This window comes from Penaeus japonicus, unplaced genomic scaffold, assembly GCF_977035675.1.
Source record: "Penaeus japonicus unplaced genomic scaffold, GWHDUDI00000001_assembly GWHDUDI00000018, whole genome shotgun sequence".
In the NCBI taxonomy this organism is placed as follows: Eukaryota; Metazoa; Arthropoda; class Malacostraca; order Decapoda; family Penaeidae; genus Penaeus; species Penaeus japonicus.
The window spans coordinates 6,749,248-6,764,247 of record NW_028234420.1 but is presented as its reverse complement, the minus strand read 5'-3'; the positions used below and the strand labels follow the sequence as shown (position 1 = coordinate 6,764,247).

The window sequence follows — 15,000 nt, the reverse complement described above, 5'->3', positions numbered from 1 at the left end:
ACACACTCGCACACACACACACACACGCTCACGTGCCTGTCCCTCACCCTCTTTCAGTGACTAATGGGTGTTGGTATTGGGCAGATCGAGCGGTCTCGACGGAGGGTAATCCGCTCGCACTTTGCGGCAGCCTCGCGACTGTAAGGTGTTGAAGGTGAGGAACCCTCCACGACAGTCCACGGGGGCTACTTGAGCATACAGGTCGTAGGTGTGCTCCGAGGTGGCGTCGCACGGGCGCTCGTACTGCTCCGACCCGCCCATATTGTCGTACTGAGAAGAAGCTGCAGCGTAGACCATGTGGAGGCCGGGCAGGTCACGCCCTCCTGCTGGCAGAGGCATGTCGTGAGGGGGAGGGCACGCGGGTGGGGGAGGGAGGATGGCGGCCCAGTTCACCTGCACGCCGGAGTCCTCGCTGCGGTGCCTCCAGGTCGGTCCGTGAGCCAGTCGCGGAGTGCCAGGAGCCAGCAGAGCCGTCGTAGCGTATGGCTCCGCCGTCTCGTTGGCTCTCTGTATCCTGGGTTCTGCATACTCATTGACGAGCTGCTCGGGACGGAGGAGTCGCGTGGAGGATAGACTTGATTCTTTGTCACTGTCTGAAGGTCGCCATAACTTCTGCTCGCCATACATGTTGACGGAGTGGTGGGCGGGGTAGAGGGACGGGTCCTGATACAGGGCGGGCGCGTGTGGCTGGGCTGGGGGCGTTGTCTTCCCACGCAGACGTCTGACGTAGACCAGAGTGGCAGCAGACAAGAGCAGCACCACAGGTATCAGCAGATACACCAGCCACGCAGGCTCTGGCGGAGCATAGATGACAGAGCCATCGTCTTTGCGATTCTGGTGGCTGGTTTGGGCGTCTGAGGGCCCAACGTCCATTAGCACAGGGGCGGTGAAGGGACCCGATCCAGCTTCTGTGAGGGCAGCAACACGCACAGTGTACAGACGACCAGTCATCAGACCGTCGGCCTCCAGCCAGGGGTTCGTCACAGTCTCTGTGGTGTGGGTCCCGTTGTGGCTGAGGGTGACCTGGTAGCCCACCACTTCCCCTCGAGCCTCCTCGGGGGTCAGGGTTGACCACTTGATGAGGACGGTGCCTTCCTCACGAAGCGTCACTCGGACGTCAGCAGGGGCCACCAAAGGAACTGTGGAGAAGAAAATAACGCAATTAATGTGATGCACATATTATGTGTGTCATACTAATATATATGTGTGTGTACATGTCTGCATGCATATCTACCAACCTATCTCTACCTCTGTCTGTCTGTCTTTATATATATATATATATATATATATATATATATATATATATATATATATATACACAAATACACACACACACACACACACACACACACACACACACACACACACACACACACACACACACACACACACACACACACACACATACAGTATATAGACGAGGACAGTGAACTTACCATCTTGTGGAGTTCGCAGCGACTTGGAGTTGGATGGCGTGCCTTCGACGCTGTGCCAGAAGGGGACGAGGAAGAAGGTGAAGTGCGTGTTGGGCTTGAGTTCGTGCAGGAGGTGGGAGGACGACGACGTGCCGAGCACGGTGGCCACCTGCACGGCGCCTGAATCACTGACAGCATACACGAGCACGCCCTCGACGGCCTCGTCGGCCAGGGCGAGGAATTCCCAGCCGAGAAGGACGCTGTCGGGGGCGGTGACTGTGGCGTCGGTGAGCGTGACGGCGGGGCGCGAGAGGCGGCGGCGGACGTGACGGACCTCGTCCTCCGTGAGACTCGGGTCGCGGGGAGAGCGGGTCGTGACCGGGTCTGACCAAGGACTCGGGAACGACGCCCCTCGCGAGTTGACCGCACGGACCAAGAAGGTGTAGGTGTGGCCAGGCGTCAACCCGCCCACCACACACGACTCCTGCGTGATGAGGGCGTCTGCCACCCTCCACTCCTCCCAGCCCTGGCGCCAGAACTCCACCGTGTACGTCTGGTCGGAGCCTCCGCCCATCTGGGAGTTGGGCAGCCAGCTCAGGTGCACAGCGGTCTGGTTGACGGCCATGAGGCGCGGCTTGGACGGCGGCGCCGGCAGCAGGAAGGGGGCCGCGTCCTGGGCGCCCTCCTCCACCCGCAGGACCGCCGCTTGCTCCACGCTGCCGGTCTCCGCGCTGATGTGGCAGCTGTAGATGCCGGCGTCGTCGGCGCGGACGTCCTTCAGGATGAGGGCGCCGTTGGCCGGGAGGGATACTCGGCCGCTGTTGCTGCCCTCGCTGAGCTCTCGAGCGGCGAGATGGGCCGCCGGACGGTACTTCCACGAGATGGAGGGCGAGGCAGCCTCACTCACCGCCTCACAGGGGAAGGTCGCAGCGCCCCCGGGGGACACCGTGAGATCCTGGGGTCCTACGCCGATCACGGGAGGGGGATACGCCGCCACGACCACCACCTCCGAGCGCGCGCTGACGCCGCCGCCGCTGCTGACGCCCCAGCAGTAGTAGGCTCCGCTGTCGCGCGCGGCGACGTCGTCGAGCAGGAGAGTCTGGCCCTGGTCGGCGACGGAGGCGTGGCCGCTGCTCTGTGCCGGCGCGAGGAGAGCAGTCCTGTCTTGGGTGGGAAGCCGCCACAGCAGGAGAGGCTTGGGGTCGCCCTCGACCTTGCACGAGAGTCTGGCGCTCTGGCCGGCCACCACCTGAATATCCTGCGGCCGCTGAGCGAACTCGGGGGCGTCGATCACGGTGAGCGTGGCCCGGGCCGCAGCGATCCCTGCCTCGCTCTCTACCTCGCACACGTACACGCCGGAGTCAGCCGCCGCCACGTGGTCCAGCACCAGCCGCTGGTCCTCGATCATAGCGCGCCCGAGCGGCATCTTGCCGTCCAGACGCCGCCAGGTGACCGTGGGCGCGGGCGAGCCTCGGGCGCGGCACGCCAGCTCCACCGCCACGCCCGACGCGACGGTCACGTTCGCCGGACGCTCCTCGAACCAGGGCGGCGCTGCGGGAGAGAGAACTGCGTGAGGGCTGAGGACTAAGGACCTGTGATAGCAAAAGGATATGCTCAGAGCTATTCAATGCATCTCAAAGCCAAGGACGGGAAGGCTACTTACTCATGATGGTGAGCTTGGTGGGCGTGGATTCCCGGGCGCCCGCGGCGTTGCGGGCGCGACACACGTAGGAGGCCGAGTCCTCCTCGACGGCCTGACTGATGAGCAGATCGCCCGCTTGTGTGACGGAGATCCGACTGGAGTTGGTGACCTCGTGGGAGTCCCTGAGCCAGGTGACTTCGGGGGGCGGAGAGCCCTTGGGTGGGCGGCACGGCAGGACGAGAGAGTCCCCGACGCGCGCCCTCACCGCGGGGTCGGCCTGGCTCTGGAAGTCGTAGGAGAGCGTGGCCACGGTGAGGGTGGCGTTGTGGGAGCGTGTGGCACCGTGGCTGTTGGAGGCCACACACCAGTAGGTGCCGGCATCACTGTCCCTCTTGGAGGTGGCAACGCGAAGGAAGAAGAGTGAGCCTGAGGGCAGCAGGACCCGGTGGGAGCGGGGGTCTTGCGTCGACGTCGTCACCTCCTCGCCGTCGCGATACCAGCGGATGCGGCTGGCTCCCGAGGCGGCGCAGTTGAGGGTGGCGGGGTCGTTGCGCCGCGCCACCACGTTGCTCGGGTGCTCCTTGATCACTGGTGGGCCTCCTGTTGGCGAGCAAAGAAAAATATGAACAAAGATTCGCTTACGCGCCGGAAATCAGGCAAAGCTATCGTCTAATCCTAACCAAATTAAGCTTTACTCGTTCGTTAACAATTCGTAAAATAGTGTGAATGTATGTGAACATGTATATCCAAAACCATGCGAGGTTGCAATCTGAACGTCTACTTTAGTGGCAGACAGAAAAATGAAAGTGGCAAATAATATCATAATTATAGGGTCAAATGCGCAGTGTGTCCCAACAATAAATTATTTTCTCGGTTTTATTTGGTTTCAACACGACTTCACCTCCATTCCCGCATAGGAGTGTTGAGTCTTAATTTACGGATGCAGTGCTTAACACTTCGTATATCATCCATTCCTGTTGTATGTTAGCACGCACTGTCTATTTTTCATTACGATTCGTTCTTGTTCATATTGGTTCATGTGATCGAGGCAGATATAACCCTCACAGAAAGAGAAGAGGAGAGAAGCGACGTGAAGTGAAGAAGTGAAAATAAGAAAACAGAAGAGCCTTAACACGACAAAACGAACACTTAATCAGTATAGTCATAATTAGTCATATGTTTGACTGATCAAGTAAATCACATAACCCTATTGACAGAGACCACATGACACTCACAAAGTGGATATCATAATCTTCAATCAGATAAAAAGAGGCCTAAGAACCGACACAACACTTACTTTACCAATGCGACCAAATCAAGTGCTTTTATAAGTGGCGCTGCACTTTCTTAAGGAGGGCACTTACTGACTTGATTAGGTAAGCAGTAAAGGTAGAATTTCAATAAATTGATATACACGCGTATAAACACAAATATACTATGATGATGATGATGATAATGATGATGATGATGATGATGATAATTGTAGTAAGAATAATAAGAATAATAAGAATAACATCAACATAAATAATTCGAGGGCAAAGAAATTAGATTAACAATATCACAACTAAATATCACTTGCATTCAAGGTTAAGTAATTGGAAACTGGTTCTTTAAACAGCGTTTTATTGTGCTTTAAATTCAATGTTTTTAAAAGTTTTAATGATATAACTTTCCTCCTTCTTCTGGAGTAAACGAACCTTCTTTTTTTTTTTTCTTTTTTTTTACTTTGCATTAATTTTAGATCTCATGTGGATTACGAAGCGATTACGGAGGCCCGGAACGAGTCTTCGGCTTTCATATGCATTCTAAAACGCATTGTGTAAATACGGTATGGTGTAGCGAGTAATTAAACCAAGGAAAATGTTGGGAGGAAAGGGAGAGAAGGAGAGGAGAGAGAGAGAAGGTGGGGGAGAGAAGGGAGAGAAGGAGATGGAGAGAGTGAAGGAGAGAGATGGAGATGGAGGGAGAGAAGGAGAAAAAGAGAGAAAGAGAAAGAGAGAGAGAAAGAGAGAAAGAGAGAGAGAAAGAGAGAGAGAGATAGATAGATAGATAGATAGATATATATATATATATATATATAGAGAGAGAGAGAGAGAGAGAGAGAGAGAGAGAGAGAGAGAGAGAGAGAGAGAGAGAGTGGGGACAGACTAGACACTGTATCTCTTACGTATCACTGTAGTATCACCCTTTGGCAGTGAAAGAGGGGTGCAGCTGTTCCAAAAAGACACCTTAAAATATCACCAGCATTGTTACAAGTTTTTTCGGGTGAAGCCCTTTCCTAATTACGCTATGTCGACGTTGATTAACTTAAGCTAATCACCGTGGTTGGTCCTCATGTTGCACAGTAATTGCGTTAGATAATCCACGGATAAAAACATAATTAGCTAAGATGATGAGAGATGGGCTCAGCGTCCCCCCCCCCTACCTTCCCTCTCTCTCCCCCTACCCCTCTCCCATCCATCCGCAACCGACTTCCTTCAAGGGGAAATACTAAGCTAATTATACTGTAAATATTCTAATGGCGCTCATCAATAGCCCGATTACAGCGGGCACCGACCAGTCTTTCTCTTTCTCTGCAACCACCAGAGTCTGTACCAGTCTCGATACGACCGCGAACACGCCAGGTAGCAATCGGCTGTATAATTTAGTTTACCTTTCACGTCATTAGGGGTGAATATTTCATCGTTCGACACCGTAGGCCTAGCCGAGGTGTCGTCTCTCGTATTAGCGTGGTCGACGACGCGAAACTATCGATGTAGCGTGGTAACCTTATTACATGCTTGGATTTGCATCAACAGATCGACAGGCTGGCGATTTCATCCATATATTTCCGAGTTCTGACATACAACATCAAGCTATAAAACGCGACTTTTTTCATCGGGTTTTACAGTCACTGATAACAAAATGTTGAGCCCCTTCACCCACGCAACAAGCAGCGAGGTTGAACTGCCTGGCAACACAAGAGCAATCGATAGTGTTATTTACCTCTCCTTCGCCTCCTTCCTCGTTACGATCTGCGCGCTATAAATAGAATATTAAGTTCACAACATTCAAAACCTCTGCTACCAACTTCTGCACAGCGGCTGGAATACAAAGGCAAGCCTGCATCCGAGATATTGGAGTTAAAAATTGAAGAGTGAAAGAGACAGCGCGCTACGATAGACAGGGTCGAAAAAAGCGAGGGACTTTTAGACAGGGGACGAGTGAGGGACGAGAGAATAGGGAGAGAGAGATTGATGGAAAGTGCGTGGTTTAAAGGGGAAAAGGGAAAAGGGGCGGCGGAGGGGAGAAAAAACGGTAGAGGGAAAGGGATGGGGAGAAAGGGGAACGGAGAAGATTTCACCATCTCTTCACAGAACAGAGTATCCGACAACCCGCCGCCTCGACAGACATTCATCAACAACTATTGGTTTTGCGGAGTATTCTGGTCGACCATTCCATTCCTCGCACGTCATGGCCACATATCAGCGTATTTACGGCCTGGCACACTATATTTTGGCTTTAGATTGCATACTTTAAGTGAAATATTAATTCCTCCGGTGTTAAACAACCGGCGAGTGCCGTGCAGTGGACGCTTGCAATAACAGGGTGGGTGGGCCACTTCTGGAATTCTCAGTGGAAATCCATATTGCACGCCCTTTTCTTTCGCCTGCACGCCGCCCTGTGCTGGGAAAGTCCGAAGGGTACAAGGTGTGGCTCGACTCTCTCAAAATGGCTTTTGTTTCCAGCTCCTAAGACGCTTGATGAGCGGTGGATACATGGGCACTTGTAAAATGTGTGTGTGTGTGTGTGTGTGTGTGTGTGTGTGTGTGTGTGTGTGTGTGTGTGTGTGTGTGTGTGTGTGTGTGTGTGTGTGTGTGTGTGTGTGTGTGTGTGTGTGTGTGTGTGTGTGTGTGTACGCTTTTGTATGTGTTGTGTAAACTTTTAAGCAGTCTTGGAAAGTGAATGTAAAATATGACTTAAACTTCGTGGCGTAAAAATCCACAACATAAGGCGTTTTAAACTAGCGTCATCGCCTTACACCATAAATACCAGAAGGTGACCAACGCCTGATGAAGCCGTTCCAAGTATTCCCAAGGAGCGACAATTTCGCCAAGAATTTAGTCCTCGCAAGAAATCCTGGCATGGCAAATGACAGGGTCGCCCAGCCCGCAATCACAAACATCATCCCACATAAATCCCAGGCCAAGCATCGCCTCTTTGTTGTTTCAGCACAGGTTGTACTTAGTGCTCCTCCGGCAGGTAGATCTCCACTTGATATCAGCGCGGTAGTTATTGGCGAGGGAAGGCCAGAGAGAGACCACGTAATAACAGGTACAGCGAGGGCGGACGGTAAGGCTATCCAGGCAAGCAAAAATCCATGTATTGATCACTTATTGGGATTTGGTCGATAGGTGAGGCTATACGTGGAAAATAGCTTCATTTTCCCACTATCAGGCACCTGGCTCGCAGACTATCACCCCTCCTTTCTGATACGGACACTTTAGAGCGTTTTCGGATATGCCCCCCTGTGTCTAAACATAGTAGAAATGTAGATATGTATCGGTACCGGCTGTCTCCCCGTCCCATAGAATAAAATACAGGACCCCTGAGCAAATAACAATATCCGTAGAACCTGCACCGAAACTACCCACCAACTCCGTCACTTGGACATCCGGTCTGCCGCACACACATACACACGAATAAAAGAAGCCCCTTTTGTTCCGTGTGTGTGACGCGTGTACCGCCGCCCCCGCTGTTCCTCGGGCGATCCCAGGTAGAAGTATAGTAGCACCTGGTCGATCCCACGCCTAATAGCCCCGCCGACACCACTGCGGGGACTACATCTTGATGGGTCACGCCGTAGTTAAACAAATGGCTGAAAGACATAATGCATGGGAACCTCGTGGTGTCCGCCGTCCAGCGAGACCCAGACGCGACGGAAGAAAATTTCTTGAACGCTACTTTAAATCCACATACGCACGCACGCACGCACGCACGCCTCCTTCCTACCTGCTCAGACGTCTGAAGAAAAAGGAAAAGATAAAGAAAAAAAACAATAATCCTCTCTGGCACGGATGGTCCACCTAAAGGAATAAAACATTCACACAGAGGAATGCGCACGGTTGGAACAACGGATGCCATCATTCAAGGCACTGACTCGCCTAATCAATGACATGACTGTAGTGCCTGCAGCTCCTCGCCTCCTCTCCCCACTACCCCCTCCATACCCCACCACCCTGCCCCCCTCTAAATAACCCACCCACCTGCCGTCCTCTCCCCATGACCCCCTCCCCCCCCTCAACCCTACCCCTACACCCATGACCGCCATGAACAGGGTCGATCTCACGATAAAGGTATATAAGGGAAATTCCACCCTCCTCCTTACACAACGGAGGGGAAAGCAAATCAAAATGGCTGTTTAAAAGGCCCGTCGAACACCTGCTGCCGAGACACAATACTCAAGAGCGCGGGAGAAGAGGAGGAAGGAGAAAGGCGGGGTAAAGGGGGAGGGGGGGGAGGGAAGAACGAAAGCTTGGAGAAGGAGGCGGGGAAGAGAGGAAGGGATGGAGGCGGGGGGGGGGGGTCGTTATCGCCAGGGTAGAAGAGGCTAAAAGGGAAGGAAATGTCATCGGTGTTTCGCCCAAAGATCTTGAGGTGGAAATTGTCGTCCCGAATTGCTGAGGCTCTGGAGGGTGTCCACACAGACGCTGAACCGAAGGCTGTTATTAACGTGGGAAGGAAGAAACCGGGAGGGAAGGGGAAAGGGTGTTAAAGGAAGAGGAAGAAGGGGAGGAGGGGGAGGAATGAAGAGGAGTAATAGGAAGGGAGGGAGAGGGAGTGGGAGTGGAAATGGGAGTGGGAGAGGGAGAGGGAGAGGGAGAGAGAGAGAGAGAGAGAGAGAGAGAGAGAGAGAGAGAGAGAGAGAGAGAGAGAGAGAGAGAGAGAGAGAGAGAGAGAGAGAGAGAGAGAGAGAGAGAGAGAGAGAGAGAGAGAGAAAGAGAGAGAGAGAGAGAGACAGAGACAGAGAAAAAAAAAAAAAAAAAGATCAAGAGAAAGCGTGAACGAACAAAGCACTGCCCACAGCAATGCTCGGCGGTGCATCAAGGGTCAAATCACACGAATCAAAGCGACGCGTGATTCAGCATAGGAAGACGCGACTCAGGTTACCATCGCCGTGTTATCTAAGACTGAGGGAAAGGAAGATGGGGGGGGAGGGGGGGGCAGGAAGCGGGATAGATGAGGAAGGAATCACTGATGAATTAGGTGTTGAAAGAAAGATTACCTATCCTATTTTTATCTCGGGACGTTGGTTCGTGACGTATGTGTTATCGATGGCAGTTGCGAATAACTATTAAGATATAGTTTCATGTACATTTGCATTATGAAAACCTTTGCGAGGATGCAGTTCAAGTACTACCTGCTGTGAGAGAGAATAACTTCCTATTTAATAATTTCCTATGAAAGACAATGCACATCTCTATTATTATTAATTGGAATTTATCCATGAAAGGAAGAAATTAAGAATGAATGACATAATGAAAGATAGAAAGAAACAAATAGAAAGATCAAAGAAAGAAAGAAAAAAAAAATCGCTCTGATAACGTGTTAATGATACCACTATCTTCCGCATTAGCCTTGCACGCTCCTCCGACACATAAAAATAAGCCGCCGTAGGAATCAATAACACATACCGAGAAGACGTCCTGGATACCCGACTACCATAGAGGACCCGACACACATTAGACTCTGGCGACAGACAAACCTGTTTAATGAAATTCAGACTTCGACATTGCAACCTGCGGGTCCTGTTGCAACGGACATGCCCCCCCCTCCTCCTCCTCTTCCTCCTCTCTCTGCCCCTACCCCTGCCCCCCTTACCCAGAGGTTATCTGAGGATGCTGCGACCTACTAGCCCCCAGGCGCTCGCTCGACAGGCGTCCGGTTATCGGCCCTCGGACTGGCTATCTGTCCGGGCCGCCGATAAGAGCGCCGTCCGTGCTCCTGAATGGGATTGTGATGTCATCCGATCGTGGCTGCGTAATAGCGGGGGGGGGGGGCGGAAATTTGTGAAAATGGAGACTTTCACTGCTAGTCTATTCTGAATTTATTTATCTTTCTTTCTTTCCTTTTTACTTTTTTCCCTTTTCATCTTTCTTTCATTTTTGCTATTATTTTTTCTTTCTTTCTTTCTCCCATTTTACCTTAACTAGATAAATTTCAGTGTTCATATATATGTTACAAACGGTGGTGTGAACTACGCGTAGATTTTCGACAGAGAAATTTCATTTTGGTGCCATTTTTTCTACACTTTCCATCTTCACAAATACGAAATATCAAATAACCTTACGTATTACCAATTACTCAACCATCAAATAACGTATTCATATATAACAACTAAATTATTAGTCACAGTCAAATTAATACGTATTGATTGATGGTATCGCCTGTGTATAAGTGACAAAGTTAGTATTGAAATTTCTATAAAAGTAAATGAACCCAATAAAAAAAAAAACACCTTCGTCATAAAAGATGTCCCGCATGTTTGACTCAGTACATTACAACTCTAGTTTATCACATCGGCGATCTATCATTCTCCGTAATACTTTCTTCTAAAATCTTAATCGCCCTTTTGTATCACGTAATTCAACATACTCCTTGTGCAAATTAACCACAGTCTTTTTCATCCCCACTCAAAATCACTTGTAAGTACGTATACTCTCAAAAAAAAAAAAAAGCTATACAGTTATTCTATTTGATTAAGTATGCCATGGCAGATAATCATTACACACTATAAATCACCCAAGAAGAGTAATAGGAAATGCATACAAAATCATATAGGTAATTTAGTAAGCCCGTGTCAACATATTCTGAAAGACACGGCGGCACGAATTCTAATTTGTTATCATCACGTAATAATAACAACACATCAACAGTGACGGAGAACTTGTCGAGCCTTCTGATTTATGGCCCTCAATGGCCACAGCTCCATTGTCAGGGATAATAAATGATTTAATGCTTGCGATGACTGCTTTACTACCCTCACTGACATTTACAATTGCCTCTGAAGGGGAATTACGTTTCTCGTAATGTAGTCTGCCTCACATCCATCCAGGTCTGTGGTGAAGTTGGGACACCTCGATCATTTCGTACTTAAACAGGAGCTATTTCTATTTGGCGTTAGCGTATCATGGCTTGTTTTACATTGGAAAGTCTGTGTTGCTAGGTGTTGCACTGTGTTTGTGTTTGTTTTCACATTCAATATAGCTGCAGTATCTGGCAACTTGATCAATAATAAAATCAAATACGTGCACCAATAGCACAGCTAATCCCTTCCTTACCTTCAGCTATGGCCACACCGAGGAGGCAGATTAGGAGCAAAACCTCCATTGTTTCACTTGTTATCCTTCTCGTTATTTTCTCTCGGTGTAGAATTTCCTCTCATAATTGAATAACACACATTTCGTACGAAGTTCACAAGAGCAGCCTTCAAGCACTTCCCGAAGACTACTAACAACCACACACTCCTGCGAATGGATACAGCGCAAAGTCACTCGGAACAGCAGGCCGAATGAACCGCACTTATTGATAAACTGCTCTGGCCGGGAGCGACGCGCACACACTCTCCTTCGACCAGTCGTCGGCTCGTACTGACTTGCCCCGCTTTGGGTGCTGTACTGGGTGCCTCTCCCTCGCCCCTGGGGTAAGGGTGGTAGGGGGCGGGGTCTCAGGGCACGGTGGGCGGAGCTTCGGCCGAGCTAGGGAGGAGCGCGCGTTCGAGAGCGCGAGACTGTCAAGCAAGCGGAAGGCGATCGTACAAGCTGGTCAAAAGGCAAGCAGGTATACGCAAGAACAGTCGGGAAAGGCACCAGGATCGCATGATAAGATCAGTAAATTGCAGGAGAGAGAGAGAGAGAGACTGGGTACGTTTCTATCCCCGGTGGCCAGTGCGCCCTGCGTTAACGCGACGCGAGGTACCCAGCACAGTCCTACCAAGAACCAGGGACAGAAAACAAGAAAACAGCTCTCCCAAGACATAAAATTCTAAAACACAAACACAAACAACAACAACAACACAAACATTAAACCTAATAATAAATACCCTACAATCTATCCCAACAAACGTCAACACCACAACACCAGAATGACCAGTTCTCCCCCTTCCCTCCCCTCTCCCCCATCCCCCCACAAACCCTCATGCCCGAAGGAAATCACATCCCCTTCGCCATTCATCTGCCGACTCAACTTTCTTCCAGTGTCTGCCATAGTTTTCGTCGCTGTTATTTATAGCGTGCGTGTTTTCTATGCCTCATATATTGTCTCTCTTTCATGCGTTAAGTGAATGTACTTAATTAATCAACCTTTGGACACTATTTTTTTAAGACTTGAGATTAGATTACAAGTTTGATATCGTTGGATGGTGTAGAGGTAGATATTGTATGTTGTATCTGATTACTTTGTTACTATCATTATCATGATTATCATTATCATCATTATCATTATTTTCATTATTGTTAATATTCTTATTATTATCATTATTGTTATTATTATCACTATTATTTTATTTTCATTAATACCATCATCATTATTATCATAACTATTACTATCATTATGATGAAAAAAATGATGATGATGATTATTGGCGTTGTTATTATTATCATCATTATGATTTTTATCATTATTGTTATTACTATCATTATTATTATCTTTATCATCCTTATTTTATTACCATTATTATTATCATTAAAATGATGTTGATAATAATAATAATGATAATAATAATAGTAATAATGATGATGATGATGATAATAATAATAATAATAATAATAATAATAATAATAATAATAATAATAATAATAATAATAATGATAATAGTAATAGTAATAGTAATAATAATTATAATAATAACAATAATAATAATAAAGATAATATCTTTATAATAATAATAATAATAATGATAGTGATGATAATAGTAATAACAATAATAATAATGACAATAATAATGATAATGTTAATAATGATAATAATAATGATAATAATGACAATAATAATGATGATAATAATAATGATCATTATTATTATCATTAATAATAATAATCATCATAATAATAATGATAATAATAATATTATTATTATTAACATCATTATGATTATTATGATGTTTATTATCATTATTACTGTTATTACTATTATTGTTATTATTTTCATTAACATTATTGTTATTATCATCATTATTATCATTATTATTATTATCATTGTTAATATCATCATCATCATCATTATTATTATCATCACTATAATAATAATAATTATTATTATTTTAATAGTAATAATTGCTATCATTATTGTTATTATTATTATTATCATTAAAGTTTTCATTATCACTATTATCATCCTCATTGTCATTATCTTTATAATGGGTATTATTGTTTTTACTATTATCATTGTTATAATTTTCATTATCATCATCTTAATTATTATCAATATCATTATCAGCATTACTATATTTAGCATCATTATTTTAATCATCATCATGATAATTGATAGCATCCTTATCATTGATATTATTATTATCATAATTATTATCATTATCATAGTTATTAGTATCGTTTTTATAGTCATTATCATTTTTTCATGATCATTTATATTATCATCATTATCCTGATTACCATCGTCATTATTACTACTGTTTTTATTGTTATCAATATTATTATTATTATCATCATTATCATTGTCATTAATATTATTATTGTTACTATTATTGTTATTATTGTTACTATCATTATATTATTATTATTATTGTTATCATTATCATTGTCATTATCATGATTATTATCTTACTATCATTAATATTACTATTATCATCATTACCCATATCATCATAACTTTTATTATCATTGTTTTTGTTGTTATCATTACTATCATTATCATTATTTTCATGTTATCACCATCATAATTATCATCACCATGACCATTATCATGATGATTATGATTACTAAGATTGCTATTAAGAGTACTGCGATTTTTTTACTATTACTGTTATCATTATTGTCTTTATTATCATAATTTCATTATCATTATCATTATTGGTATCATATCATCATTATCGTTATCATTTACATCATTATCATCCATATTATTATTGTCATTATTATTTTTGGTTTTACAATTATTATTACTGCAATTATTTTTTATTATCATCATGAGGGTTATGATTATCAATATTATTATTATACTTGCTATCATTATCATTATTATTATTATTATCATCATTATTATCATCATCATTATTATCGTTGTTATCATCATAGTTATCATCATTATCATTATCATTTTTGCTATCCTTTTCATTATCTCATGATCATTATAATCATTATTATTATCATCATCATTATTATAATTTTACTTATCATTATTATTATTACTATTATTATTATTATTGTCATTATTATTTTTGTTATTATTATTATTATCATTATTATTATTATTATTATTATTATTATTATTATTATTATTATTATCATTATTATTATTATAATTATCATTATTATCATTATTATTATTATTATTATTATTATTATTATTATTATTATTATCATTATTATTATTATTATCATTTTTAATATTGTTATTGTGATTATCACTATCATGAATTAATACGGTTACTTATTTTTGTTACTACTAATATTACGTTTATTTTCAATATTACCATTTGTATTATTATTATCAGTAATATTTTATTTTTCATTTTAATTATTATCATAATCATCATCATTATTACTATTGATATCAGTATTTCATTATTGTTATCATTATAATCCTCACGATTGTCATCATTACCATCACTATTATATAGTTTGCACTATCATCACTATCGTCAGTATTATCATTGTTAAAATCATTTTCATTATCGTTGTTGTTACTATTACTATGTTGTTACTATTTTTATTATTATTATCATCA

At 44.7% G+C, this 15,000-nt stretch overlaps 1 protein-coding gene across 1 annotated transcript in view; it reads right to left on the bottom strand.

Moving 5' to 3' along the window:
• The window catches only part of LOC122248728 (protein sax-3), a 12,115-nt gene extending 514 nt beyond the window's left edge, over window positions 1-11,601 (bottom strand). The window contains exons 1-4 of the mRNA XM_086546554.1: window positions 11,379-11,601; window positions 3,079-3,657; window positions 1,437-2,966; window positions 1-1,139 (exon numbers count right to left, since the gene is read on the bottom strand). The exon at window positions 1-1,139 is cut by the window's left edge and continues 514 nt beyond it. Of these exons, the coding sequence (XP_086402680.1) occupies window positions 61-1,139; window positions 1,437-2,966; window positions 3,079-3,657; window positions 11,379-11,427 (3,237 nt within the window). The 5' untranslated portion in view covers window positions 11,428-11,601 and the 3' untranslated portion in view covers window positions 1-60. The remainder of the gene's footprint in view (window positions 1,140-1,436; window positions 2,967-3,078; window positions 3,658-11,378) is intronic.
• Between the last annotated feature and the right edge of the window lie 3,399 nt (window positions 11,602-15,000).